This window comes from Vulpes vulpes, chromosome 2 (assembly GCF_048418805.1).
Source record: "Vulpes vulpes isolate BD-2025 chromosome 2, VulVul3, whole genome shotgun sequence".
Taxonomy (NCBI): domain Eukaryota; kingdom Metazoa; phylum Chordata; class Mammalia; order Carnivora; family Canidae; genus Vulpes; species Vulpes vulpes.
In genome coordinates, this window is record NC_132781.1 from 13,203,016 (window position 1) to 13,228,477 (window position 25,462).

The 25,462-nt window shown below is 36.7% G+C and overlaps 1 protein-coding gene across 4 annotated transcripts in view; it reads right to left on the reverse strand.

Annotated features, from left to right (window-relative positions):
- Window positions 1-678: 678 nt before the first annotated feature.
- Window positions 679-25,462, reverse strand: part of HELZ (helicase with zinc finger) — a 159,013-nt gene continuing 134,229 nt past the window's right edge. For all 4 annotated transcript variants that reach the window (XM_072746776.1, XM_072746774.1, XM_072746777.1 and 1 more), the window contains 5 exons: window positions 23,835-24,405; window positions 23,180-23,420; window positions 21,618-22,134; window positions 7,676-7,928; window positions 679-2,096 (listed from right to left, as the gene is read on the reverse strand). In XM_072746776.1, the coding sequence (XP_072602877.1) occupies window positions 1,762-2,096; window positions 7,676-7,928; window positions 21,618-22,134; window positions 23,180-23,420; window positions 23,835-24,405 (1,917 nt within the window). In that variant the 3' untranslated portion in view covers window positions 679-1,761. The remainder of the gene's footprint in view (window positions 2,097-7,675; window positions 7,929-21,617; window positions 22,135-23,179; window positions 23,421-23,834; window positions 24,406-25,462) is intronic.

Here is a 25,462-nt window from a genome sequence, read left to right on the forward strand (position 1 = left end):
CGTCACTGAAAGCCACAGGCAAATGAAGTGCACCCATTCTGAGCAGAAAGAAGGAAGAAAAGTGGTGCTCTTTCTTTGTCCTGTAGGCTTGCTACCCTCAAACTAAAAAGGCATTCTCCTCTCCTAAACTGTCTGGGGATTACAAGGGGCTGTAGCTGGCCAACAGCAACTAAACGCCAGTCACAAAAGAGATGAAAGGAGTTTTCTTTACTTCTGCAGCTTTCCAACCCCATTTTAAAAATGTACTGTGAATACAGGATGGCCTGTTCAAAAGTAGCCCTCCAAAAAACTATTTTTGAATGGATCATCAGGACCCATTGTTTCATCAGCAATGTTTTCCAACCTTATCTCATTAAAAAAAAAAAAAAAAAAAAAAAAAGGTTATACTGTAGTTTCAAGGTATCTCTGAAGTATAAAAGTAGTACTACCAAATCAGGAAAATAAGGACAGGCATTGTTCAAATGTGTTACAAGACCACAAATTTTAAGAGGGTAAATGTTTTCTTTGGATTTTACCAAAGTTCATTCAAAACAATTTTTAGGCTGTAGAATATTTAAGATAGCTATTTAAATTTTATATTTTTATACAAGTTCAGTGGGGTTATTTTATAAGAATCAAAAGACCATGAAAAACAAGGGTAGTTTTTTTGCCCTAGATTTTGATGAATTTTGATACATCTTGGACAAACATTATATTTCTTTTTAATGATGTTCCTCAAATAAAACAGTTAGCAAAATATTCGAATTGCCATATATAATGTCACATTTTAATGTAAACATCAAATAAGGTACCAAAATTTTTACTGAAGGGGGGAAAAAAAACCAAACCTTAAAGCGGCACAATTCTTTATACCACTGGAGAGGGGGGGAAAGCCAGATTACAAACATTTACACATGCATAGTGAGGAAAAAAAGGATTTTACTAAATTCACGCATTTTTAAAATAGTTATCAAGTCTACTAAGCACCAACAATCCTAAAAATTTTTCAGCTTCATGATTTGTTTAAAAAAAAACACACACACACTATCAAATTAACGTTAAAAACAAGCTTGAAGTATAGCTTGTCCAAAAAATAACTAAATATGCCACTGTTTTTTCATGTTACAAAAAACAGTGGCATATAAAATACACCTGCAAAGAATGCCTTTAACTCTATCCTACAGTGGATGGAGATTACAACAGCACATCATACATAGTCTAAAACTATAAAAGTTTTAGAATGCAGCATCTTGTCACAAAAAAAAAAAAAGCTGATAAAACTTAAAGTATTTAGAAGATGCTGCCCCTTTATTTTAAAAAATTTTAAATGAATTTAAGCAAAAATAACATACATTTGTACATCAACTGGCCATTTCTGGTACAGAAACCCAGCATATGGTAATATTATTGAATAAATGTAAATGCTACTTACAATTTTTTTTCTTTTTAAATACATTTTAGACAAAGTTTTTTTCTCTTTTTTTTATAGTTGCACAATTAACCTCTTAGCTGCTAGCTTGATGCAAACATATGTAACAATACACAAATTTAAAAATATTTTTTATTCTACATAAAAGCTGTCAAAAGACACGTCAAAAATGCAAAATAATGGAATATACTTTTAAAAAATTAGTTGCAAGTCTAGCAGCAAAGCAATTAAGTGAGAACATATTTAATATTAAAACAAAGGGAACTGTGCATCTATAGATGGAGTCCAACTATCTTAATTCTACTGATACAAACAGAAATTAAAACATTTTCCCTCGAAGGAAAAAAAAGTGATTATTTAAAATATGAGTAAAAGCCATTGCTGCCTGATGAGCTCCCCAGGCTAAGTTCCTGGAACAGAGACAGAGGGTCGCTACTCTTCTTGGCCTGCTCAGGCTGGGGCCTGGGCTTGGGAGGGGCCCGCAAAGCGCTGGCATAGGACATGGCGGGCTTGCTGCCCCCAGAGCTCTGCTGGCTACTGCTGTTGGCCGACTCCACGATCTGCTTGTTGGGCATGAGAGGGGGAAACTGGCCGAGATGCTGCAGCACATTATAGTTGAAGGAACTGGACACCTCAAGGTTCTCAGACTTCAGCTGATCCTCAGGGGGTTTGACGGTCTTAGATGGAACTAAAAGCAGAGAACAGTAAGACGCATTTAAGGGCACACCCAGCAATATTCATGCAATCCGTTAGCTCAGGTGTTACAAGTGGTTCTCATCTCCAGGAACTCAGTGACAGTGCAGCCACAGGACAGATAATTTCTGCTACAGAATGTTGAAGTCACAACACATCCAATCTAACTTCCAATCTCATTAATATTTGCAGCAAAATGATTAACTATGAAAACTGGAATAGCCAACATATAAAAACTAAAGGTCAAAGCCAAAGGTCCACTTCAAAAAAACTTGTTTTACATTTAATGTACACTTTGATGTATTGTATTAACTACTCTAACTGCTCAACTTTGAAAATGGGAATATATATGTTCTTTCTGAAATAAAAAGGAGCTGTATATGTGGACTTCTGGTCAAACAGCTCTTATTAACCTAAATAATAATAAGATTAAATTCCATTTCTTAAAAATGCTCCCTTTTTTTGTAATATGAAAGTAAATACAGAATATGGTGGAGGAAAAACAGCTATAAATTTTTCTTCACCTTTCCTGTATGTAATCTGCCTGATTCTTAACAATCCTTTAAGATTTGACTCCATTCTTCCTATTTTTATTGTCCACCAAACTGTGACTTGTTTTCAAACACTGCTTTTTTTCAATCTCTTAAATGTTTAACTGAAGGGTGGGGAGGAAAAATAATTTTCCCTCTACTCTTGTACGTTGTTGGCTGAGACCTCCCCTACAGTAAGACAGATTAACAGGAGAAAAACAAATAAAAGTTTAATAAATATGTACACCCTCCGTGTACATGAGGGAGATCCAAGGAAACTGAATAACTCCCTGAAATGGCTCAAGCCAGCAAACAAAATAACATCTCCAGCTAAAGGCAAAAGAAGATGTTGGGAGCAGAGGGCAGTTATGCAAGGTTACTAGGAAAAGCACAGTGAAATAGGGCAAGGTTGTTACACAGGGTAAGTTAACTTAAGGATAAACTGTTGTCTTCTCCATGGGTAGCTTCCAGAAATTTAGAGTCATCCTTCTTTTCCTGGTACAGTGAGGAAGATTCTCTTACAGAGATTTCCCTTGTAAATGTAAATCTTTCTTACCAAAGGGTAACTTTAACTCCATTTTCAGAGGTTCTATAGTTTCTTCAAAATAATCAGCCTAAAATAATCTTTTTTTTTTTTAGCCTAAAATAATCTTAAAGCCTATCTGAGGGTAGTAAATTCTGCTCCCCTTCAGTAATGCTGTATTCGATTATAATCATAATATTCATTGAGGATAATTTGGAAATTGCTGAGAAGGCCAAAGAAGAAAATCAGTCATTCACATTCCCATACACCAGAGATAAGCCTTGTTGGTGTGCTTTTTCCTAAAGACATTATATAACACAGATACTTCATAAGTTATTTAAGTTACCTCTCATTTTCAGAAATCTGGATTATAGGGGCACCTGAGTGGCTCTGTAGGTTAAGCATCTTTCTTCAGCTCAGGTCATGATCCCATGGTCCTGGAATCAAGTCCCACATTGGGCACCCTGCTTGGGCAAAGATGTCTGCTTTTCCCACTCTGCCCCTCTCCCCAACTCATGCTGTCTCTTTCTCCCTCTCAAATAAATAAAATCTTTTAAAAACACAGAAATTTGTATTTAAATACTATGATAAATGTTGTTATAGGTAAATATTTCTAAATCTTCATGACTAATCCCTTGGGATAAACCCCTAGAAGTATAATGCTTGAATTATAAGGTATATACACAATTAAAGCTTTTGATAACTACAAATTTCCCTGCAGATAGATATTGCCTACATACACTCCGCCAACAATGCTTGCCCATTTCCCTACCCAATCACAACATTGGTGTTAATTTTTTTTAGCTTTAGCCTATTTTATAAATAAATGTCTTGTTGTAGCTCTAATTTGCCTGTCTTTGATTACTAGTATTTATAGATTTTTTCCTATGTTTATTATCTATTTGTGGATTGGGATATTAAAGTGAAAATATTTCATTTTTTAGTCTTAGCATTTCATTAATTGAACATGCTAATTTCTTAGTACTATTTTAAAACTTTAAAAATTCATAAAATTGTTCAGGGGTGCCTAGGCAGCTCCGCTGGTTAGATACCTGACTCCTGATTTTGGCTTAGGTCATGATCTCAGAGTTGTGGGATCAAGCCCTACATTAGGCTCTGTGCTCAGCAGGAGTCTGCTTGAGAGTCTCTGGCTTCCTCTCTCTACCCCTCCCCCACTCATGAGTGCCCATGCTCTCTCTTTAAAAATAAATAAAATCTTTTAAAAAACATTCATAAAATTGTTCAAAATTAGTTTAAACCACCTAATGTCTTTCTGTAACATTTCTCACTTGTCCATCTAAGTGTCACTGGTTTTGTGAAACAATTACTTTTTTCTTTTCTTTTCTTTTCTTTTTTTTTAACAGATTTTATTTATTCATTTGACAGAGAGAGAGAGAGAGAGAGAGAGAGAGAACACAAGCAAGGGGAACAGCAGGTAGAGGGAGAGGGAGAGGAAGAAATATACTCCTCATTAAGCAGGGAGCCCGATGTACTCCATCTCAGGACTCTGGATCATTACCTGAGCCAAAGGCAGACACTTAACCAACTGAGCTACCCAGGTGCCATGCAAAACAATTACTTTTAAGAGCATTAGTTTAACAAACATTTCATGATTAATCACTAATTCTACTCCTGAAATGAGTATTATACTATATGTTAACTAGAACTTATATTGAAACAAAAAAAAATATTTCAACATATAATAGTAACCTGTACTGCCCAATATAACACATAAACACTTTATTGATTGTTCAAGAATTACTATTTTGGGGGCAGCCCGGGTGGCTCAGCAGTTTAGTGCCACCTTCGGTCCAGGGCCTGATCCTAGAGACCCAGGATCGAGTCCCACGTCAGGCTTCCTGCGAGGAGCCTGCTTCTCCCTCTGCCTGTGTCTCTGCCTCCCTCTCTCACTCTCTGTCTCTCATGAATGAATAGATTAAAAAAAAAATCACTGTTTTTATTTACTTTACTAAGATTTACTATTTAACTATGCTCTCATTTTCATGACAATATAATGAGAGCTTAAAGTATTTTTAACTAAAGAATCAATACTTCCAAAATAACTCCAGAGGCAGTTTAGCCTAATGCCTAATTGGATATCTCTTGCAATATGACTTATCACATATTCTCCAGATAAGAGAAATTATCCTTTAAAACTGACACCCAATGATATTTTTCAAAGTATGTATCTCTATCCAATCTTAAATTTTCATCCGTACATTAGAGAATGTCTGATAAAGTATGCATTGTCCCCTGGTGGGCATCACCAGGTGTGAAGGCTGAGCAGTGCAACCGGACTGGCTATCCCCTCACTTAGCAGACATTCACCGAGAGGTTGAAGTGTGATCAGTGACAAAACAGGAAACAAAGTTCAAAAAAGTCAAAGACACAGTTCTCTGCTCCCAGGCTTTCAATTGTGGAGAAAATATGGCCACATCAGACACAAGGACCACTTTTAAATTCCAAATCAATATGATATAAACGGTTTTTTTCAACTCAAGAAGTCTCAAACTCCAGAAAGAAGTTTCCCATGTGGTGATTATTTTCCCTCTGATTCACCTCACTGGCAATGGCTGCACTCCTCTAAAAATGAGTAAATAAATAAATACTGATAGATAGGAAGTTGTGCTTCAGGATACTCATCTTGAGTTAATTTTTTTTTAACACTTTTAACTGTTACTTTCAAACTAAAGAATACTACAGTTTGTCTGCTAGTAATGACAAAATAATAACTGGATATTTGTGGATAAGATAATTTAACATGTGCTTTGGGCAGTTATTTAGAAACTTTCTATCTTTTCAGTTCAAATCAGGTTTTTACTGATTTATCAAGGACAAAAGTTAACCTAAAATTTAAGGTGGAAAAAATACAAGAAGGGATATTGTCTTTAAAATAAATTATAATAATTACTCAGCCATCAAAAAAAAAAAAATCTTGCCATTTGCGACAACATGGATAGAACTAGAGGGTATTATACTAAGTGAAATAAGGCAAAGAAAGACAAATACTATATGATTTCACTCATACGTGGATTTAAGAAACAAAGCAGATGAACATGAAGGAAGGAAAAGAAAAATAAAATAAGATAAAAACAGAGAAGGGAGGCAAACCATGAGACTTTTCACTATAGGAAATAAACCGAGGGTTGCTGGAGGGGAGATGGGTGGAGGAATGGGCTAAATGGGTAATGGGCATTAAGGAGGGCGCTTGATGTAATGAGCACTGGGTGTTGTATCCAAGTGATGAATCACTGAATTCTACCCCTGAAACTAATAATATAATATATGTTAACTGCATTGGGTTTAAATCTTTAAAAATTTCTAAATAAAAATAAATCGATTATAATAAAAGTAAATTATAATAAAACAACTAAAAATTAACAAATTCTTATCACTGATTTGCAATTGAGATGTATCTCAAGAAATTCAGGTATGATAATATGAGTCTATGTATGTCAGACCTTTAAAATGACTTAGCAATCCCACGAAAAATTCAGCAGCTATTAATGAATGTTTAAAAATTAAAATGACAATGTCTTTGCCAGGAAACAAAACCAAAATCTTTTTAAGGCTTTTGTCCTACTATGTCTATTGTTCTAAAAATATGCTTATATGGCACATACTCAAAAATGGGCCAGTTACAGAAACAATAGATTCACATTCTAAAGATGAACAAAATTAAATTCAAATACAATGGTTGATGCCACCAGGGCAGAAATTCATCCAACAAAGATCACAGGCCTGTTCACACAGATCAATGTCTACAGCCTACAAAGAGAAGGCTATAGGTTGGAGAACTCAAATAGTATCATTTGTTTCCTTACATTTAATATAAAAAAAAGAGGGAACAGAGAAAAGATAAAAGTGCATTTATTTGTGTTCAAGGCTAGAGACTTTAGACTTCCCACTGAACAATACACTATAGGGTCCTGTCCATTCCAATGCTTTTCTATGACTTTTTTTTCCCTCTTTAGACTTGGATTTCACAGTTCATTAGAAAATAAGGAATAAATGCAAGATTTCTAAATCTCAAAATGTTGGACTTTATTGGTTTCTCTCCTGGCCAAACCCTGTTGTGTAGCAAACTGTCAATGGCTTTGTTGCCAACAAATTCTTGAAAACTAATGTTGACCCAACCAATTCCTCCCACCCCTAATCCTGGGGCAGGGGGTAGGGAGCGAGGGGGAATCAAAAGCCAGAAAATAAGTATTTCCCAAGGAAAGGTGATTCTATTTAGAAATACACTTTAAATTCCATTACTTCTTTCATTCATTCACAGGTCAAAATGATCAAATTGATGAGCTCCCAGAGAAAGATCTGCTTCTCTTCCAGACCATAATTATGGACTCAATATAGTCCTAAATCCACACTGTATACCTGACACACCTATGAGCTATGAACATTAAATATTATTCAAAGATGATAATGTAAATGAGGGTGGAAAAAGCAGAAGAAAAACTTCCATAAATACCTAGGAGTAGTTAAAACTGCAGTTTTAATAACCCACTAACTCAGTCTTACCTATCAACTCTCTGGGCTGAGCGGTCCTGCTGGATCCATTACACGGAATGTTCTGATAGGGGGTAGATGAGGTGGTGTTTACCCAGGACTCCGGGGATGAAAAGTTGAAAGAAGATGGGTTATTATGGTCCTGAAGTTCTTTACACTGAGCAAGACTGTCTTGAGGAGTGCTTACTTCTTCAGAACAAGGCTGGACTGAGCTAGATGAGATTCTTCTTTGGTACAAGGGCCGACCAGGTCCTCTGGGTTCATACTACACAGAGAAAAAGCACATTTCATAAATCAGTGAAACTTACACCCCCTCCCCCTCTGGTACACAGTAATCTCACTGTATTAAACGGCAATTCTCAAAATACTCTTTGCTGTGACTATGACCCCTTCCCACCACCTGGCCCCAAAAAGCAGCCTGAGCTCTGGACACAGTGTTCAGGAGAACTGAACACTGGGTTCAAAACTCAGTTCTGGCCCTTAGCTGGCAATCCTATGACAACACATGTCTAATTTCTGATTCTGAAAAAATAAAATAATAATTTCTAATTCTGTTTTCTTGTCTGTAAGGTACGGAGCTGAACTACCTTTCTTCAGTTCTGAAACTCTATTGCCATCTTAGGTAACATCAGATTAAGAATGAAGAAACATATCTGCTCAAAATTAAGTGGGGGAAATTACAGTCACAGTCAAATAACCCATTCCTAACTTCTCTCTTGTGCCAAATCTTCAGTCTCCCTATTTATTATTCATTAGACTTGATGGCAGGACATGACACTCCTTCAGCCCAACATGAAGTGCTCCTAATTGGGCTCCACTGTGAGTGCTTTCACACAATTTGCAACTGACACAGAATATTATAAATAAATAAATAAATAAATAAATAAATAAATAAATAAATAAATAAATAAATAAATAGCTAGCTAGCTAAATAAAAACTCTTAGGGGCACCTGGATGACTCAGTTAAGCATCTACATTCGGCTCAGACCATGATCTCTGATTCCTGGGATCAAGTGCCCCATCAGACTCCCTGCTCAATGAGAAGCCTGCTTATTCCTCTCCCTCTGTCCCTCCCCCATGCTCATATATGTGCGTTCTCTCATTCTGTCTCTCTCTCTCTCAAGTAAATAAAATCTTTATTTAAAAAATCCTTTACAGCACCGGGGTAGCTCAGTTGGTTAAGCATCCAACTCTTGGTTTCGGCTCGGGTCATGATCTTAGGATCATGAGATTGAGCCCCATGAGGGGAGATTCTCTCTCTCTCCTTCTTTCCTCCTGTTGCGCTCTTGTTCTCTCTTTAAAAAAAAAAAAATCCTTTATACATTTGAAACCCAATTAACTTACTTCTTATATTTTCTCCTCCTTAAACTGTACACCCCAGCTACCTTTAATCCTTTCAACAAGAGCCATCAGTCAACCACTTCAAGATTTTTTGCTGTTCCCTACATACTCTCCAATTTCTTCCTGCCTGATTGCTGTAACTGATATTTGGCCTCCATTCTAGTAACAAGGCAGTACGAGGAGCAGTTAGGTATGCGGCCTCAGTCTAGAGCCAGACTATCCAGGTTCGACTTCAGGCTGCCTTTTACCAACCAGCAATGTCACCTGGGCAACTGACCTAACCTCTTGGGAGCTTTGTAAAGCGTAGCTTCACTATCGACAGGACCTACCTCTTAGGATTGTGGTAAGAATTAAATGAGTTCAGCATGTATAGCATTGAGAACTGTTCCTGACACACAGAAAGGGTTTGTTGTCATACAAGTATTATAATACAACATATAAAGATAAGATTCCACATAGATCTTAAATGATGGAATGAAATAGACTTTTTTTTGCACCCCTTACCCTCCTCCCCAATAATAACAGATATACTATTTGGTTTGTGATCATTTTGATTCTGAGGAATCTTTCTTTTACCATTGCTGTTAGCAATAATTGGAAATCAGGAACTGGAGATTAGATTACAAAGGAAAGAGAGAGATGAATTAGCACACTAATAGCAAGATGTCTGCTGGGAATATAAAACAGCACAAACTGAAAATGTCAGGCCAACTGAACAGAGGAAATTGTGGGTATATGCACTGTGAGGGTAAAGTCATCCCAGATGAACCACTAGTAATATAATGCAGGGGAGGGAATGGGTCTGGACTGCCTGCCCCTGTTCAGAAAGGCAGGAAAGGATGGGAAAAGAGCAAATTTTTCCGTATTAAACAATGAGTGTTCAGGTTGTTTCTTCATTTCCAAACTTTTAGTTACTGGTTGAGGAGGGCAAGAGATAATACTTCCATCTACCTAGTTCTTTTTTTAATGCTCTTCTGTCTCTAAATATAATATCAAAATTCACCTTTCATTTTCCTCTGCTTTAAAAGAATGTTTTCAATGATCAAGATCATTCTGAATTCTGCTTTTCTAGAATATTAGCCATCCTGTCAACTGTGAATTTAATCAGCATATTTAAAATTTCTTTGTCTAGGACATTAAATTATGGTGTTGAGTAAAATAACCAACCTTTCTAAACTGCTTTATATTCTCTAGGGCTAGGCAATCCTTGAATGACTGATCACAAGAGCTTGTGCCGTGTGCCTTTTTTTATGAAGATCTGTTATGAAGATCATCAGCTCCTAGAGTCAAAATGAAGTGTTTCTTTTTATTACCATGCCCTGAGTGTTTAGTAATAAGCCCAGTCACAATCTGCGGGAAATCATATTCTAAAGTCTTTACGTGTGAATATGAAAGTACAAAACTAACATCTGTTAAAGCCTCAGAAAGAACAGGTTATGATAATCAAATCCCCTGGTGATACAGAACACTAAATATATTCATATAAATTTCAGGCATTAACTTTATAAACCTTTCTCATTAAATACTAAGCATAGGAATGCTGGTAGTATAAACAAATACCTTTTTACAATGAATAGATATATAAACCACAAAGTTTAAATGAGGGAAACTAAAAATCAGAAGTGACAGAAAGCTGATATTCAATAGTCAATTAAGCTTTTTAGAAAATATCATTTGTATTGTTCAACTGAAATCAAAAAAAAAAAAATCACAGTTGACATGCATAGCAGGAACTGTGGAAGTGTTGTATAACTTATTTATTATAATAGTTCCTAAGCAGCTATTAACAAAGATGAATGTGCAGATGAAATATGAAATTCAACTTCAAATCACATCATAAATATGACTGATCCTTTATGTCAGGAAGAGAACGAAAATTTGAAATTCTTTTTAAAGGTCTACAGGCTCATCTATTTCATACAACATAGATGAAGGTAATGCATGAAAATATGATTCGCTACTTTAGAATCAAAGGAATTTGACCAAAGGCAGAGAAATCTTGACAACTGAAAAAAAAAAATGCTTCATATACTAAACTACATTTTAGCAGTTCCGTAGTTTTCAGCATACAGATCTGTGCAGTTCTTGTTAGATTTATGCCTAAGTATCTCACTTGAACTACTGTAAATGGTATTGGCTTGTACACTTTGGTTTCTAATTATACAATGCTAGTATGTAAAAATGAAGTTGATTTGTGTGTGTTGTCTCTATATTCTGAAACTCTGCTATATTCATATTAGTCCTAGGATTTTTGTTGGTTTGTTTTCTGGATGGATTCCTTGGGCTTTCCTACATTGCTAATCATATCATCTTTGAATAGGGGGAGTTTTATGTCTTCCTTTGCAAACCCTATGCCTTTTATTCCTTTTTCTTGCCATACTGCTTTGGCTAAGATTTCCAGTACAATGCTGAATAGAAGTGTTGAAAGTGGACAATTCACCTTATTCCTAGTCTTACTGAGAAAGCATTCAGTCTCTGCGATTAAGTATGATGGCATTGGTGAGATTTTTATAGGTGCTCTTGAACAGGTTGAGGAATTTCCCTTCTATTTCTAGTTTTCTAAGAGCTCTTATGCATCATGGATATTCTATTGTATCAAATATATGTGGTTTTGTGGGGTTCTTTGGGAGAGGAGTGTATCTCTTGATAGATTGTTCTCTTTAGACAGTATGGTAGATTACACTGATTTATTTTCAAATACTGAACCAGTTTTGCATTCTGTGGCCCCCACACTCACTGGCTGGAGATTTAAGTAGGCATCATGTGCCAACTGGCCCAGAGCAGGAATAAGACCTGACATGATACATTTATATATACATTGCTGAATTCAAGTTGCTAAAGTTTTGTTGAGGATATTTGTGTTGATGTTCACAAATATCGGTCTTTATACTATCTTTATCTGGTTTTGGTATCAAATGTATTCCTTCCCTTCTTTTCTATTCTTTTGGAAGAGATTGTGTAAATTGGTGGTATTTCTTTTTTTAATACATTTGGGGGAATTCAACAGTGAGCTAGGCCTGAAGGTTTCTTCTTTGGAAGGTTTTTAAACTACAAATTCCATTTCTTTTTCTTTAATACATTAGGTTCTTTTTTTTGAAATTTATTTATTCATGAGACACACAGAGAGAGAGAGAGAGAGAGAGAGAGAGGCAGAGACACAGGCAGAGGGAGAAGCAGGCTCCATGCAGGGAGCCCGACATGGGACTCGATCCCGGGACGCCAGGAGCACAACCTGGGCTGAAGGCAGTGCTAAACCGCTGAGCCACCTGGGCTGCCACGATTCCATTTCCATTTCTTTGACAGCCAGTTGGGGCAGCCCCGGTGGTGCAGGGGTTTAGCGCCACCTGCAGCCCAGGGCGTGATCCTGGAGACCTGGGATCCTGGAGACCTGGGATCGAGTCCCACGTCGGGCTCTCTGCATGGTGCCTGCTTCTCCCTCTGCCTGTGTCTCTGCCTCTCTCTCTAGCTGTGTCCCTATGAATAAATAAATAAAATCTTTAAAAAAAAAATACTGAAAGTTGAATACCATATTTTCTATTTAATTTTCTTAAGATTTGAAGAAATTTGTGACTGTAAAGCACTCTTGGGCTCTACTAACTTACTTCAATTTAGGTTATCATCTTATGTTTAAAGCAATGTTTCATAGAGAGTAGAGAGCTACCCAGAAAGAAAGAAACTAGAAAGGAGGGAAGAGAGGAGTATCCCTGTTAGATTAAAAACAATATTAGCAAACTAGGCAAAATGTGATGGATAAACTATAGTTTGCAACAATAATGTCTATGGGTTCATGTGATGTAATCTACTGAAAAGTACTTGACAAATGATAAAGCAGTATTTTTTGAAAGGCATGATTCCCAGTTACTAGTGGAGACTGGCCCAAGACTCCACTAAAATTATAATAAATGAATATAAAAGATCTACAACAATCAAGATCAATGACTAGCTATCAATAAGGGACATTATTTCTGGAAGACACAGAGACTCAGTGGAGGAATGATGTCTGTGGAAGAAGAATGGAGTTAGAACTACAAACTAAGACGGGAACCAATCCACCCCACAGAATTCCACAGAGGCTCAAGCCTCAGAAACACCAGCTACCATGGTTAGTGAAGGTATAAGACTGGGGGGTTAAATGAAAGTCTGTGCAGGGAATAGTAGGTCTCACTCTGTACTTTACATGTGAAGTTTGTCTTCAACTCATAACTATTTGCACTTTCTCTTAAGAATCATAATTATCATAATTAAATAAATGTTCCAGCTTTAAAAAACAAGGCAATGCCAGAGAATTTTTGTTTTACATTTAAAGGACACTGAGAAATTGGGGTGCCTGCATGCCTCAGTTGGTTAAGCATCTCAACTCTTGATTTCTGTTCAGGTTATGATCTCAGAGTCATGGATTGAGACCTGTGTTGGGCTCTGCACTCAGCACGGAGTCCACATGTCCCTCTTTCCTCTTCCCATTACTTGCTCCCACTCTCTCGCTCAAATAAATAAAATCTTAAAAAAAAAAAGATTCTCTCCCCCCCCCCCCCTAAAGAGAGAGAGAGAGAGAGAGAACATTAAGATATGAAGTACATTCCTTATAGTTAATTTTCTGGTATTTGAGATTGCTGAATTAATCATTTGAACGGTCAAACATTTAGCAGCTGGAACCAGACAGCTTTTAAGGATCAAGAATTCTAAAAACAAATCAAAGATTCTAAAATGAACCATCCCTCCCCTCAACTCTTCCCACCAAAAATGAGAACTTTATACATCTGAAGATTTAATTCTTTGGTCCCAGGAACACAATTTGGTATCCCCAACCCCTCAAATTGCCATCACTTCTCATTTTCCAGGAAGAAATCTTACTGATGGCATAAAAAGCTGGAGAACTGTGTGAAACATAGTAGGACTGGGAATCGGGAGACTCAGCTCCACTTTAATTAGTAAAACTGCTTAAGCTGCAAGTCCCTGAACATCTTGGTACCTCAGGCTCCTTTAAAAAGGAGGAGTAAGAATAAATGATCTTAAGGCTTCAACTACTTTCAAAGTTCTGTTTTTTGAAGAGTTTTCAATAAATCAGAGTCTTTGTCAATGAAAATTTATTTTAACTTCTTTTTAAAGTAGGCTCTATGCTCAGCATGAAGCCCAGTGGGGCTTGAACACAAGACGTAAACTAGGATCAAGAGTTGGACGCCCAACTGACTGAGTCACCCAGGCTCCCCTTAACTCTTTTTTATTAAAATGTCCAAACATAATCCATTAACAACTTTAACAATCATCAAAAATTTGATCTGCTAAAACAATTAAAATGTGGTATCACATACAAGCCTATTTAAGTTATTTAAATTCAAAAACTATACAGTATATGGTAACAACAATAAAATGCAATGAGTTTAAAATTTCAGATTTTTTTTCCCACAGGGAAATTTCTATGAAATTTACATTGAAAGACAAGGGCCCACAACTATAAATTTCAGAAAAAGGTCCCCAGTCTGCAAAAGAAAGATATTTCCAACAGAGAATACCCTTTGTGTTTCCTATACTTATCCTATACTTATACGTGAGCCCTGTGGGCCCCTAGACTGTTTAAAAATATAAACCATACTTTGTCCTTATTTCTTGATCACATTTTGTTTCCTATTGTTTTACACAGTTCTGTTTCTTTCATGAAGAGACTCTTCCTTCTCTAACTATGTCCTGCCAATCAGATTGTTCTTTTACTTCAGATGGCAGCCCAATTAACGTCTGACACTCCCCAATCAATGTCTGACACTCTGGTTTCATTTCAGAGTCCTCGGGTCTAAAATAATTTAATTATTCATTGCTTAACAGGTCATTTTACTCTGTCAGAGATCCTTACTTCTAGGTCCAGTATCATATCCATGTATGCTTGTGTTTATAAATATTCTTTAGGCTAAGCTGTGAAATTGTTACGTTATTAAACATAATGATCGTCATTTTCTTTTTTTTTTTTTTAAAGATTTTTATTTATTTATTCATTGAGACAGAGAGAGAGAGAGAGGCAGAGACACAGGCAGAGGGAGAAGCAGGCTCCACGCAGAGAGCCTGATGCGGGACTCGATCCAGGGTCTCCAGGATCACGCGCTGGGCTGCAGGCAGCGCTAAACCACTGCGCCACCGGAGCTGCCCGTCATTTTCTAATAAGGCTAGCGCTAACATATCTTTCTAAATATCAAAATATAATGCTAAAATTTCAAAAGTATAAGTATAAATAAATAACTGGGGGAAAGGTCACAAGTACGTTAATTAGGGCTCTATTTATAATTATACTATCAAAGCTAATCACTAAGGAAGAGCTAAATGCTCTAGTGAAAATTCCAAGTGTCATTAACTATGGTGCCAGAAACTTTCATCAAAATAGAACATCTCATTTAAATGATTAGCTTTGATAATTTAAGCATGAATAGAGATCTAATTTATTAATCTGTTGATCACAGTCTCTGTTAAGTGCGTCAGATGGTTTATTAGATACCATACATTAATGATTCCTCTGAGAAGACCACACTAGTACCACCTGGTTACACAACATAAGTCACAAGCTATCCTCACCCACTTCTTTTTTTTTTTTTTTTTCTTTTTCTTTTCTCACCCACTTCTAAAGTCAAAACAGGCAGAATATGTCAATCAGCCAAGAATATAATCTTCAAGCTACATTTGAACAATCTGTTGCACCAAACAAGGGAATTTGGGAAGTGTGGGATAATCAGACAACACTAAAATCAAAACTGACAACCAACTTCAAAACTAGAGTTCTTTGAAGGAAAAAAAATGAAACCTACTGGATGAGTCAACAGTGTCTTTGTTCAAAAACCAACACATAAGACGAGATATTTCAAAGCAGATTCATCACAGAGGCTTACATTTCAGGTCTAAGATGGCATTGATAAATGTTGGTTTACTGAAAGCCAGTCAAGATGAGCGACCTCTAAGCATCCAATCTAATTGGAAGACCATCACAGCAATACCACCACTGCAACACAAAAGCATGCAGTTTCAAATTCTGAGACTTTTCCAGTGAAGCTTTAAAAAAGAACTTTCCACATATTACTCATAAGTGCTTTTAATCAAACTACTTCAAGGTGAAGCATATCCTAACTGGCAACATTTGTTCTGTATCAGGATCAGTATTGCTGGCTCTATGTTAAAAGAAAGTTTTTTGCTTAAAAAGAATGAGGATTTGTCTCTCAAGATAAAGTAACTGGAATGTATAATGGGGAAAAAAAGGCTCCATTCATTAAAAAAACAAAAAACAAAAAAACAAGGAACAATCAACATAAATTTAAACAGTAATGAAGCTGCTACAGAATTTTACAAAGGAACATTCAGAAAATAAAAAAAGGAAGGGAGGGAGAGAGGTGGGGGGAAAAATTAAAATGCTGAATACCAGGTTCCTAAATGAGAGGTTTAAGATATTTGTAAAGAAAAAATTTCCCCTAATTTAAGTTACACATTTGATGTAATTCAAAAAAAGAAAAGAAAAGAAAAAAGAAAACCAAAGACAGGTTTTTCTTTGGGAGTGGGGGACAGTATGGGGGGGGGGGGGGCGGGGAGAGTTCACAAAGGTACCACTCAACTTGTGGTAGAAAAACCAACAAATAACTCTCCTCTCTTCTTCCCACCCCTGGAAGGAAAAAAATGCAGTAAGGGAAACTTTATACTATCAAATTAAAATACTACAAAGCCTCAAAAATTAAAATAGTGCAACTCGGGTATAGAAACATATAGCTAGATGAGGAGAAAAATCGAAAGTTGGAAACAGATCTGAGTATATACTGAAGAACGGCATCTTACTCAGAAGTTAAATTATAAAGTTGTCATACAAAGTGGAAAATCTCATACAGAAAAAATTACCCTTGAAAAATTTGTGAATCATGCCAAAATTACTAGAAATTGAACCCCTGGAAGCTCCAAAGTCAAGAATTAACTTCTATTGTTTCCCTTTACATTTCGTCTCTCCCCACCCCCACAGCAGTTAGTTGAAATCCAAGTATGATACAGTGCTATAAAAAGAATTTAGCATTTGATAAGAAAGCTACTATTCTATTCTGTGAGAATTGAGTAATTTAACAAGTATGAAGACAACTGGCTAAATATCTAGAAAAACAATAAATCATAATCCCAAGCTTACACTGAAATTTGAAATCAAATCGGAAAAATTAATCACTCTATTTCCAACCAGAAATGGTGTGTAACCTAGCGCAGAGTAAGGATGGGACCTTTGCCCTCTGTTCCCCTCCTCTTCCCAGCATCAAAAAAGGACTGGAAGTGTAAAAAAAAAAAGAAGAAGAAGAAGAAGAACTAGAAGTGGAAGAGGTTGCTGACACCACTGCTACAGCACAGTGCCCCAGCCTCATCCCAACAGCTGAAGGCCAAGGGCTTTTGCTGTATTTAAGTGAGGTAAGGAAAACCCATGGATTTAAGCTTTAAACATCTAAGAAGTGAGAATACTCTAAAAAATTTTAAGTAGCAAAAACTGTTACAGAATAGGATCAAGATCCCATTTAAGCACCTCAACCTGGTGGATAGAAAGGCTTGATGGAGTGATATAATTGAGCCCGAAATTGGGGGGGGGGGGGTTATTTCAAGTTTTCCCAACAAGTAATCAACCATGATCATATTTATAAATGCTATGAAATCACATGTTCATCCCTATGAATGCTATGGAAAAACCACATGTTACAGTAGCTATCTTTGCATAGTGGGATTAGAAATAATTTCTCTAGCTGCTACATTTTTCATGCTGACCATGTATTTTATTTGTCAAAAAACCCTGAAATTATTATAAAAAGGAAAATACTAATTAAATAGAATATGAAAACCACCTCTGTTCAAGTAACCATTAAGCTAACATCAAGATGCTTTCATCCCACATAAGATTAACCTACCAAGGTTTCTAGTAATAAAAGAATTCACAGTACAGAAGGAAATAAGGCATTTTTCTGCATTGTTAATGTTAAAGAAATTATTTTAAAAGGCTGAAAATAAACAGCAAACACAACTTTTCATTCTGTGAGATGATTCATACAAAATTATTTTGTACTACATAACACATAAAAATTATCCCAATGCACTTGAAAACGTCAAACTCCACAATGTGGTAAAAATAATATTTTCCTTGTCAAAGTATTTTTTCAGTGCAGGTTAGTCACTGTTAGAGAATCTTGTGCATCGAGATAAAGGTGACCAAATGTTTCTGCAAAAGTAATTTCACTCTAAGGACCCAGTGACAGTTGAAGGTACTTATTCACACACAGCTAAATGGTAATATCAAATGTTAACAGCTTAAAGATACAAAGAACTTAAATTCCAAAACTAAGGAATATTTAAATACATCCAAGATTTTTTTTTTTTTTTAAGATTTTATTTATTGATTGATGAGAGACAAAGAGAGAGAGAAAGAGGCAGAGGGAGAAGCAGGCTCCATGCAGGGAGCCTGCCGTGGGACTTGATCCCAGGTCTCCAGGATCATGCACTGGGCCGAAGGCAGCACTAAACCGCTGAGCCACCCGGGCTGCCCACAACATTTTCTTCTATATGAAAAAATCCCATGGTATCCACAAAAAATATCTATTAGAGCTAACTAATAGGTAAGCAAATTTGTAGATATACAATAAATATGTAATTAATTGTATTTCTGCACATTAATAGTGAACAGTCCAAAAAATTTCATTTTTTTTCATTTCATTTCAACAGCAGGAAAATGAATAAAATACTTCAGGATAAATTTAACAAAAGAAGTGTAAGACTTGTACTTGGAAAATTATAAAATGCTGTTAAAAATTTTAAAGGACTTAAATAAATGTAAAGATACCTCATGTTCAGGTGCCAGAAGACTTTAATATTGTTAAGATGATAATACTCCTCAAATTAACCTACAGATTTAAAGCAATCCCTTTTAAAATCTCGGGGGTTTTTTTTTTGTTTGCAGAAATTGAAAAACTGATCCTAAATTTCATATGGAAATTCAAAAGACCTAGAATGGCCAATCTTGAAAAATAACAAACTATAAAACTCATACTTCCAATTACAAACTCACTACAAAGATACAGTATACAAGATAGTGTGGTAGAGCATAAGGACATAGACAATACTGAATAGAATTGAAAGCCTACAGATAATCCCATACAACTCTGGTCAATTGATTTTTGACAAGGATGCCACCAAGACCATTCAATGGAGAAAGAAAACTGGATAACCAACATGCAAAATAATGAATGTCACACTATCTCATATAATACACAAAAATTAACTCAGCATGGATCAAAGAACCCAATGTAAAAACTAAAACTATAAAACTGAGAAAGGGAAATGTACATCTCATGACCCTGGATTAGGCAACAGTTTCTCAGGTATGACACTGAAAGCACAGTAACAGCAGCGACAACAACAAATAACAGATAAATTGGACTTTATTCAAATGAGAAACTTTTGTGCCTCAAAGCATACTTTATTAAGGAGCTGAAAAGACCACCCATTGAAGGAGAAAATATGACAAATCTATGTGATAAGAATCTAGCATCCAGAATATATTTAAAACCTCTTATAGCTCTGCAACGAAAAGGCAACCATTATTTTTAAATGGGCAAAGGATCTGAATGGACATTTCTCCAAAGAAGATACACAAGTGGCCTATAACCACATGAAGTAATGCTCAACATCATTACTCACTAGAGAAATGCCTATCAAAACCACAAAGAGATACTACTCTATACCCACTAAATGGCTACAATTTCTTTTTTAAAAAAGGAGATATTAGAACCCCCATACATCACTACTGGGAATGTAAAATGGTAGAAGGCACTGTGGAAAAATAGCTTGGCAGCTTCTTAAAAAGTCAAACATAGAGTTACCACATGACTCAAGGTCATTTCAAGTACAAAGTTAACCAAGAGAACAAAACATATCCTTTCCCACAAAAACTTGTTCAGCTGCATTATTCATAACAGCAAAATAATGGAAACAATCCAAATATCCATCAATTGATGAAGAGATAAACAAATTGTAGTATATCCATACAATGGAGTATTACTCAGCCATAAACAGAAATGAAGTACTAACATATGCCACAAAGTGCGTAAGCTTCGAAAACATTATGCTAAAGGAAAGAAGCCAGACTCAAAAGGCCACATTTTGAATGATTCCAGTTATATGAAATGTCTCCATAGAGACAGAAAGTAGATTATTGGTTGTCAAGGGCTGGAGGCAGGGAGAATTAGGGAGCAACTACTTAACGGTTATGGCATTTCTCTCAGTTTGACAACAATGTCTTGGAATTATAGAGCGGCGACTGCGACACAATATTGTACATATATTAAAACCCACTAAATAGTACTTTCAAATGGCTGAAATAATGAAGCTATATGAATTTTATCAGAAATACATAAACACAGAAAACATCATTTAACTGAAAATGACCTTACTATTTAGCTGTTAAGCCCTCCCATTATTAACTTGAAATAATGTCAGATATGTGTCAAATCTTTAAAAGTATGGTTCCAAATTTCTAGATCCCTACAATACAAATATACAGATACCAATTCATCTTATGCTTACAATTGATATCAGGAGCCTAAGATGGCAATTAAGCTGTTTTCGTGAGAATTATTATATGAGATGAGCCAGTCAATGTCTACTGGAACAATGTGAACAAATTACCTCCAAAACTCTACAAATAAGATAAAGAACCATCCCTATGAAATGACTTTTTAATCAGCATGTACAGCAGAAAATTTGCTAAACACGTGAATCATTTTTAAAGCCTTTAGAAATCAACAAGGAACTGCCAAAATGAAGCTAATGTCAAAAAGATATCTTTCATGTATCAAAATTGGAAATGTTTATCCTGTTTTAATAAAAAGACATTTGTGATTGATAATGACCACAATCAACTTTCTACATTCTCATCTTTAATCACTGCAAGCTTAAGGGGACCAGCTAGACAACATTTTTATAGTTTACACCAATGGTACCATTTTGGAAGTTTTATAACCTGGAATTACTGAGATTTTCTTATCAGTGAAGGTCCATAGAGATGCTCTTTAGAAATACCTACATATTTTAAGATAAAAATCCAGTTTACCTTAAAATGCCTAGTTGAGCCGAGTCAATTCTAGGTTAAATACACTGTCCATTCTGACTCTCAGATATCAGTATTGCAGTGTATCAACTGCCCCAGGCTAAGAAAGCACCAGGATGATGCCAGGAGGAAGCATAGCACTAGGAATTCACCACTGGCTGAGATAGCCAACATCTATGGAAAGCTTAATTAACACATTTATAACTGACAAATGTAACTTAAGTAAAAAGATGAATCACTAGAAACCATTTGCCCAGATTAGATAGAACAAAAAGCTGCTTGAAGGAAGAGCCCCCTCAGGTCAGTCAGATGTTAAATATTCCAAAACAGCAATAAAAGACTCTAAGGGGCATGTTTCAACAATAATGACCATTCTATAAAGCCTGAAATACCACAATAAGAGTGGAAATTAAAATAAATTCCAGGAAAAGATTACCTTCAAAAGATATTTAATTCTCTTCTCATCAAATCAATAAATACTAGTATTTTTCATAAGAATTTAATCCCAAAAGGAAAAGAAAGACATTTACCTCTTCTAAGCTAGGGAGCGAAGAAGAAGATACTGTTCGAGATGACAATGGGTGAAATGGCTCTTGACCAATAGCATGTTGATGATTCTGTATTTGTACAAAAGGGTTCTGCGGTGGCCTGTGAGGCAAGGGAGGTAGGCCATAGGGAAAACCTGGCCCCATTAGGTGATTCTGTTGTAAGTTAGCAAAAGTCCATGCTCCATCAGGTGCCAGGTATTTCAAGGGAGGAGGGGCAAGGTGTTCAGATGGCAACGAGAAAGGCGAGCTGAATATCTGGGGCGGTAGGCGCTGTGGAAATGCTGGGTTGTTGGCTACTTCAATGTCTCTGCTGTTGTCATTAAAGTTAGAAAAGTGGCTACTGTGGTCTGTGCTGGATGGGGGAGATGGGACTGCTGGTGGGCTCCTAGTCTGAATTTGTCTATATTGCAAAAGTCTTGATTGAGGTGGTGGCATTTCAGCTAGTTCCCGTGTTTCACTTTGATCACGATTAGATAGTTCTCTGATTAAGTCTTGAAACCTACATAAAGATGATGAAATATGAGGAAAAGAAAACAAAAGCTCTGTCATATCAAGGAGAGCTTTAGTCAACTACGTGTTAATTTTTACAGACAAAATCAGAATATTTCATTTTAGAACTAATATCAATTAATCCCAAAAAGTGAGCATTAAAGGGTGCCTGGGAGGCTCAGTCGGTTGGGCATTTAACTCTTGGTTTCAGCTCAGGATCTCAGGGTTGGGAGATCAAGCTCCGAGTCAGGCTCCATACTCAGCAAGGAGTCTGCTTGTCCCTCTCCCTCTGCTTCTCCCCTCACTTGTGTGCATGGGCTCTCTCTCAAATAAAACTTAAATATCTTTAAAAAAAAAAAAAAGTGAGCAGTAACACTCAATCAATGCTGAGTTGAAGATACTAAATATGCCCAAGTACCTGATTTCCTTCTTTTCCCTTGGCATTAAAAACAATTGTCCTTGTCTCTACATGTCTTTGATAAATGGCTGTTATAAAGTCACCATCAAGGTGGAATTTGTTCACAGGGATTAGGAAATACTTCATCCCATTCAAATGACACGGCTATAAAAACAAGTTTAGAGTAAGGACTGAACACTCATGAACATCTGTAGTTAAAAGAAGATAGAATTCTGTGCAAATGGGGAAAAATTGATGATAAATCTATAATTTTTAACTTTCAAACAATAATTTACGTCTGTGTCCATTCATTTCTTGTATTACTACTGAGTATGAAAGAAATGCTCACAGTGAAGGTATATTTCTTTTTCAGGAGAGCCACAAAGCAAGGGGACGCATTAATTTTCAATCCACAACAGATTGTCCATGCCCAGATTTGCACCAGTTACTTCTAAATGGGTTCTCTATATTTTAGAGTCAATCAATAGAACTGTGTAGCATGTGCCTGGAAGGCCAGCATCCAATTTCTTTGGGACGGTATTCCAGCTTGAGGCTAAAAGAACACTGAAGAAAGAAAACAGGGTGTGTGGGGAGGGGGAGGGGGAGGGGGAGGGGGAGGGGGTCATGTTTCAAGGTGATTTTTACCCTGCAGAAATACCTTGAGTCTGTTGTTTCTGCTTCATCTTCAGCACTGCTGGGGAGCTTCCAGTCTGCTCTCACTGGTGGCTGATGTAATCCGATGGGTGGCTGAGGAAGATGCTGGAGGTGAGGATGAGGATGGTGATGGTGTGGGTATGGAATACTGCCCTGACTGAGATAGGCGTGATGCTCATTCCACTGCTGTAACCGCACTTGCTGCTGTCTTAGTGTTTCTAGAGCTACATTCCCGTGCATACGATCTGCAAAATATCGGGGAAGAATTTAAGTTTTCATGCATTTGAGTTTCAGGTTAATTTGGGGTTTCAAATAATCAAGTTTTTTCAACCATATTTTCTTCACAGAGACAAAAGACATGCCTACAACTTGGGTTTTGGAGAAAGCAAATGTTTTCTAAATTTGCCAGTAACTAAAGTCATGGTAATGGTGATGATGATTCTTTCTTACCCATGTAATCCTGTAAGTTGGATCAACTAGATACTTAATATTATATAGTGTTTGGAACAAGATTCTGACTGTTAGACAAAGCAACTGAATTCTGCTGCCATGATTTGAAGAACTGAATCAATCCTGACCCAAATTAATATTGCACAGTACATGTCAATTTAAGGAAATTATCTGAATTCGTCACATCCAGCAGTGACAGGAGAACTTACCTAAAGCCTCCCCTATAGGCAATCCTGGGGGGTTCTCATCAGTGAAGTTATTCAGATGTGAAGGAAGGAGGGGGCCAGGCTGCGCAATGGCTCGCAGAGGACTGTGGCCTTCTTGCAGCATGGGAGGGGGCTGCTGCTCAGGAATCACAGGCTCTGCAGGAGGGGACTGTGGTCGGTGAGAAACTGCACTATTAAAGAAAGCACTGTTGGGTCCTGCCTGATAGGCAGGAGAAAGTTGAGGAGGTGGCTGCTGAGTCAGCTGGTTCAACGGATTCTGTGGTGGGACTACCTGATTCGGTTGGGGTGGCATCTGATTTGGTTGTTCAGGCAAATTACTCTGCTGCTGATTTAACAAGGCGTGCTGCTGCGGAATTGGAAACGGTGGTCTGGGTAGCTGTGGAAGGGGATGAAAATGACGATTGGGAATTGCATACTGTGCATGAGGAGCAGGGAGAGGAAGATTTATGTGTCTCGGGTTGAGATTATCTTTGCGATGAAATTTGGTATTGGGATAAACAACACCAGGACGCGACTCAGGACTTCTGTTCTGTGGATTTGATTCCAAATCAATCTAGAAAAAAATAAGAAGTCTTTCTTAACTATGGAAGATCTGGGTCCTGTGGCTATCTACCTTTCCCCACCCCTAGTAAATCTACAGGATAGGATACATTCTTATCAGTCACAGCTGAGGACCCGGTACCCAGTCAATCACTTTTTGACAACCGAATGAGGGAATAAGTATCTTTTAAATTAGAAAAGATGAAACAGAAAAAGGCATATTAAATTTGAGTCATAAGGAGAAATACTACCATCTTATTAACATATCCACTTTAATTCCTTTAAAAATATTATTTTTAATTTCACAGTTTCTTCCTCGGAAAGATAACCTTTGCTTCCTTCTGATATAAATCATTAAAGTGTGTCCTTTCCTTCCAATTTTATTGTTTTTATAGATCTCTTTCTTCAAACATATCTATATTAATTTAAAAAATACTTGAGTCAATTTAAACAACTCTGAAGTGAACAAATAAGTAAGTAATTTATCACTTTGTATGACCGTTGACTTGTCGATTCTTACTGTTAGGTAGTGACATTTATTCCTACAACATACATTTACTGAGAGCCTATCAAAGGCACTGCACCTTGTGCTGGAGATTAAAAAGGCAGTAAGAAGACTTAGTCTGTACCCTTAAGAGCTTATAGTGAGCGTTGGCACACTATGGCCCCCAAGCCATTTCCAGCCCACCAAACTTGCAATTACAGTTTACTGGAATACAGCCATTCTCATGCGTTTACATATTGTCTATAGTTGCTTTCTCACCACAGTGGCAGAGCTGAGTGACTACAACAGAAACCATATCGCCACAAAGCCTGAAGATTTACTATCTGGCTTCTTGTATTTGAAAAAGTTTGCTAAGCCCAGGCCTGGAGTCCAGTAGAACATAAAATTAGAGGTCTTAAACAAAAGGATGTGATAGGAGAGCCCAGGGCCTAAGAAAATCAAAGGCAGAGGCTATGACATTTGAACTGAATCTTGCACAAAAAGCTGGAATCTTCCAGTGAGGGATGGATATTCTAGGTAAAGGTAACAGCTTAACTGAGGAGGGGGGAAGGGAGAAAAATATGGC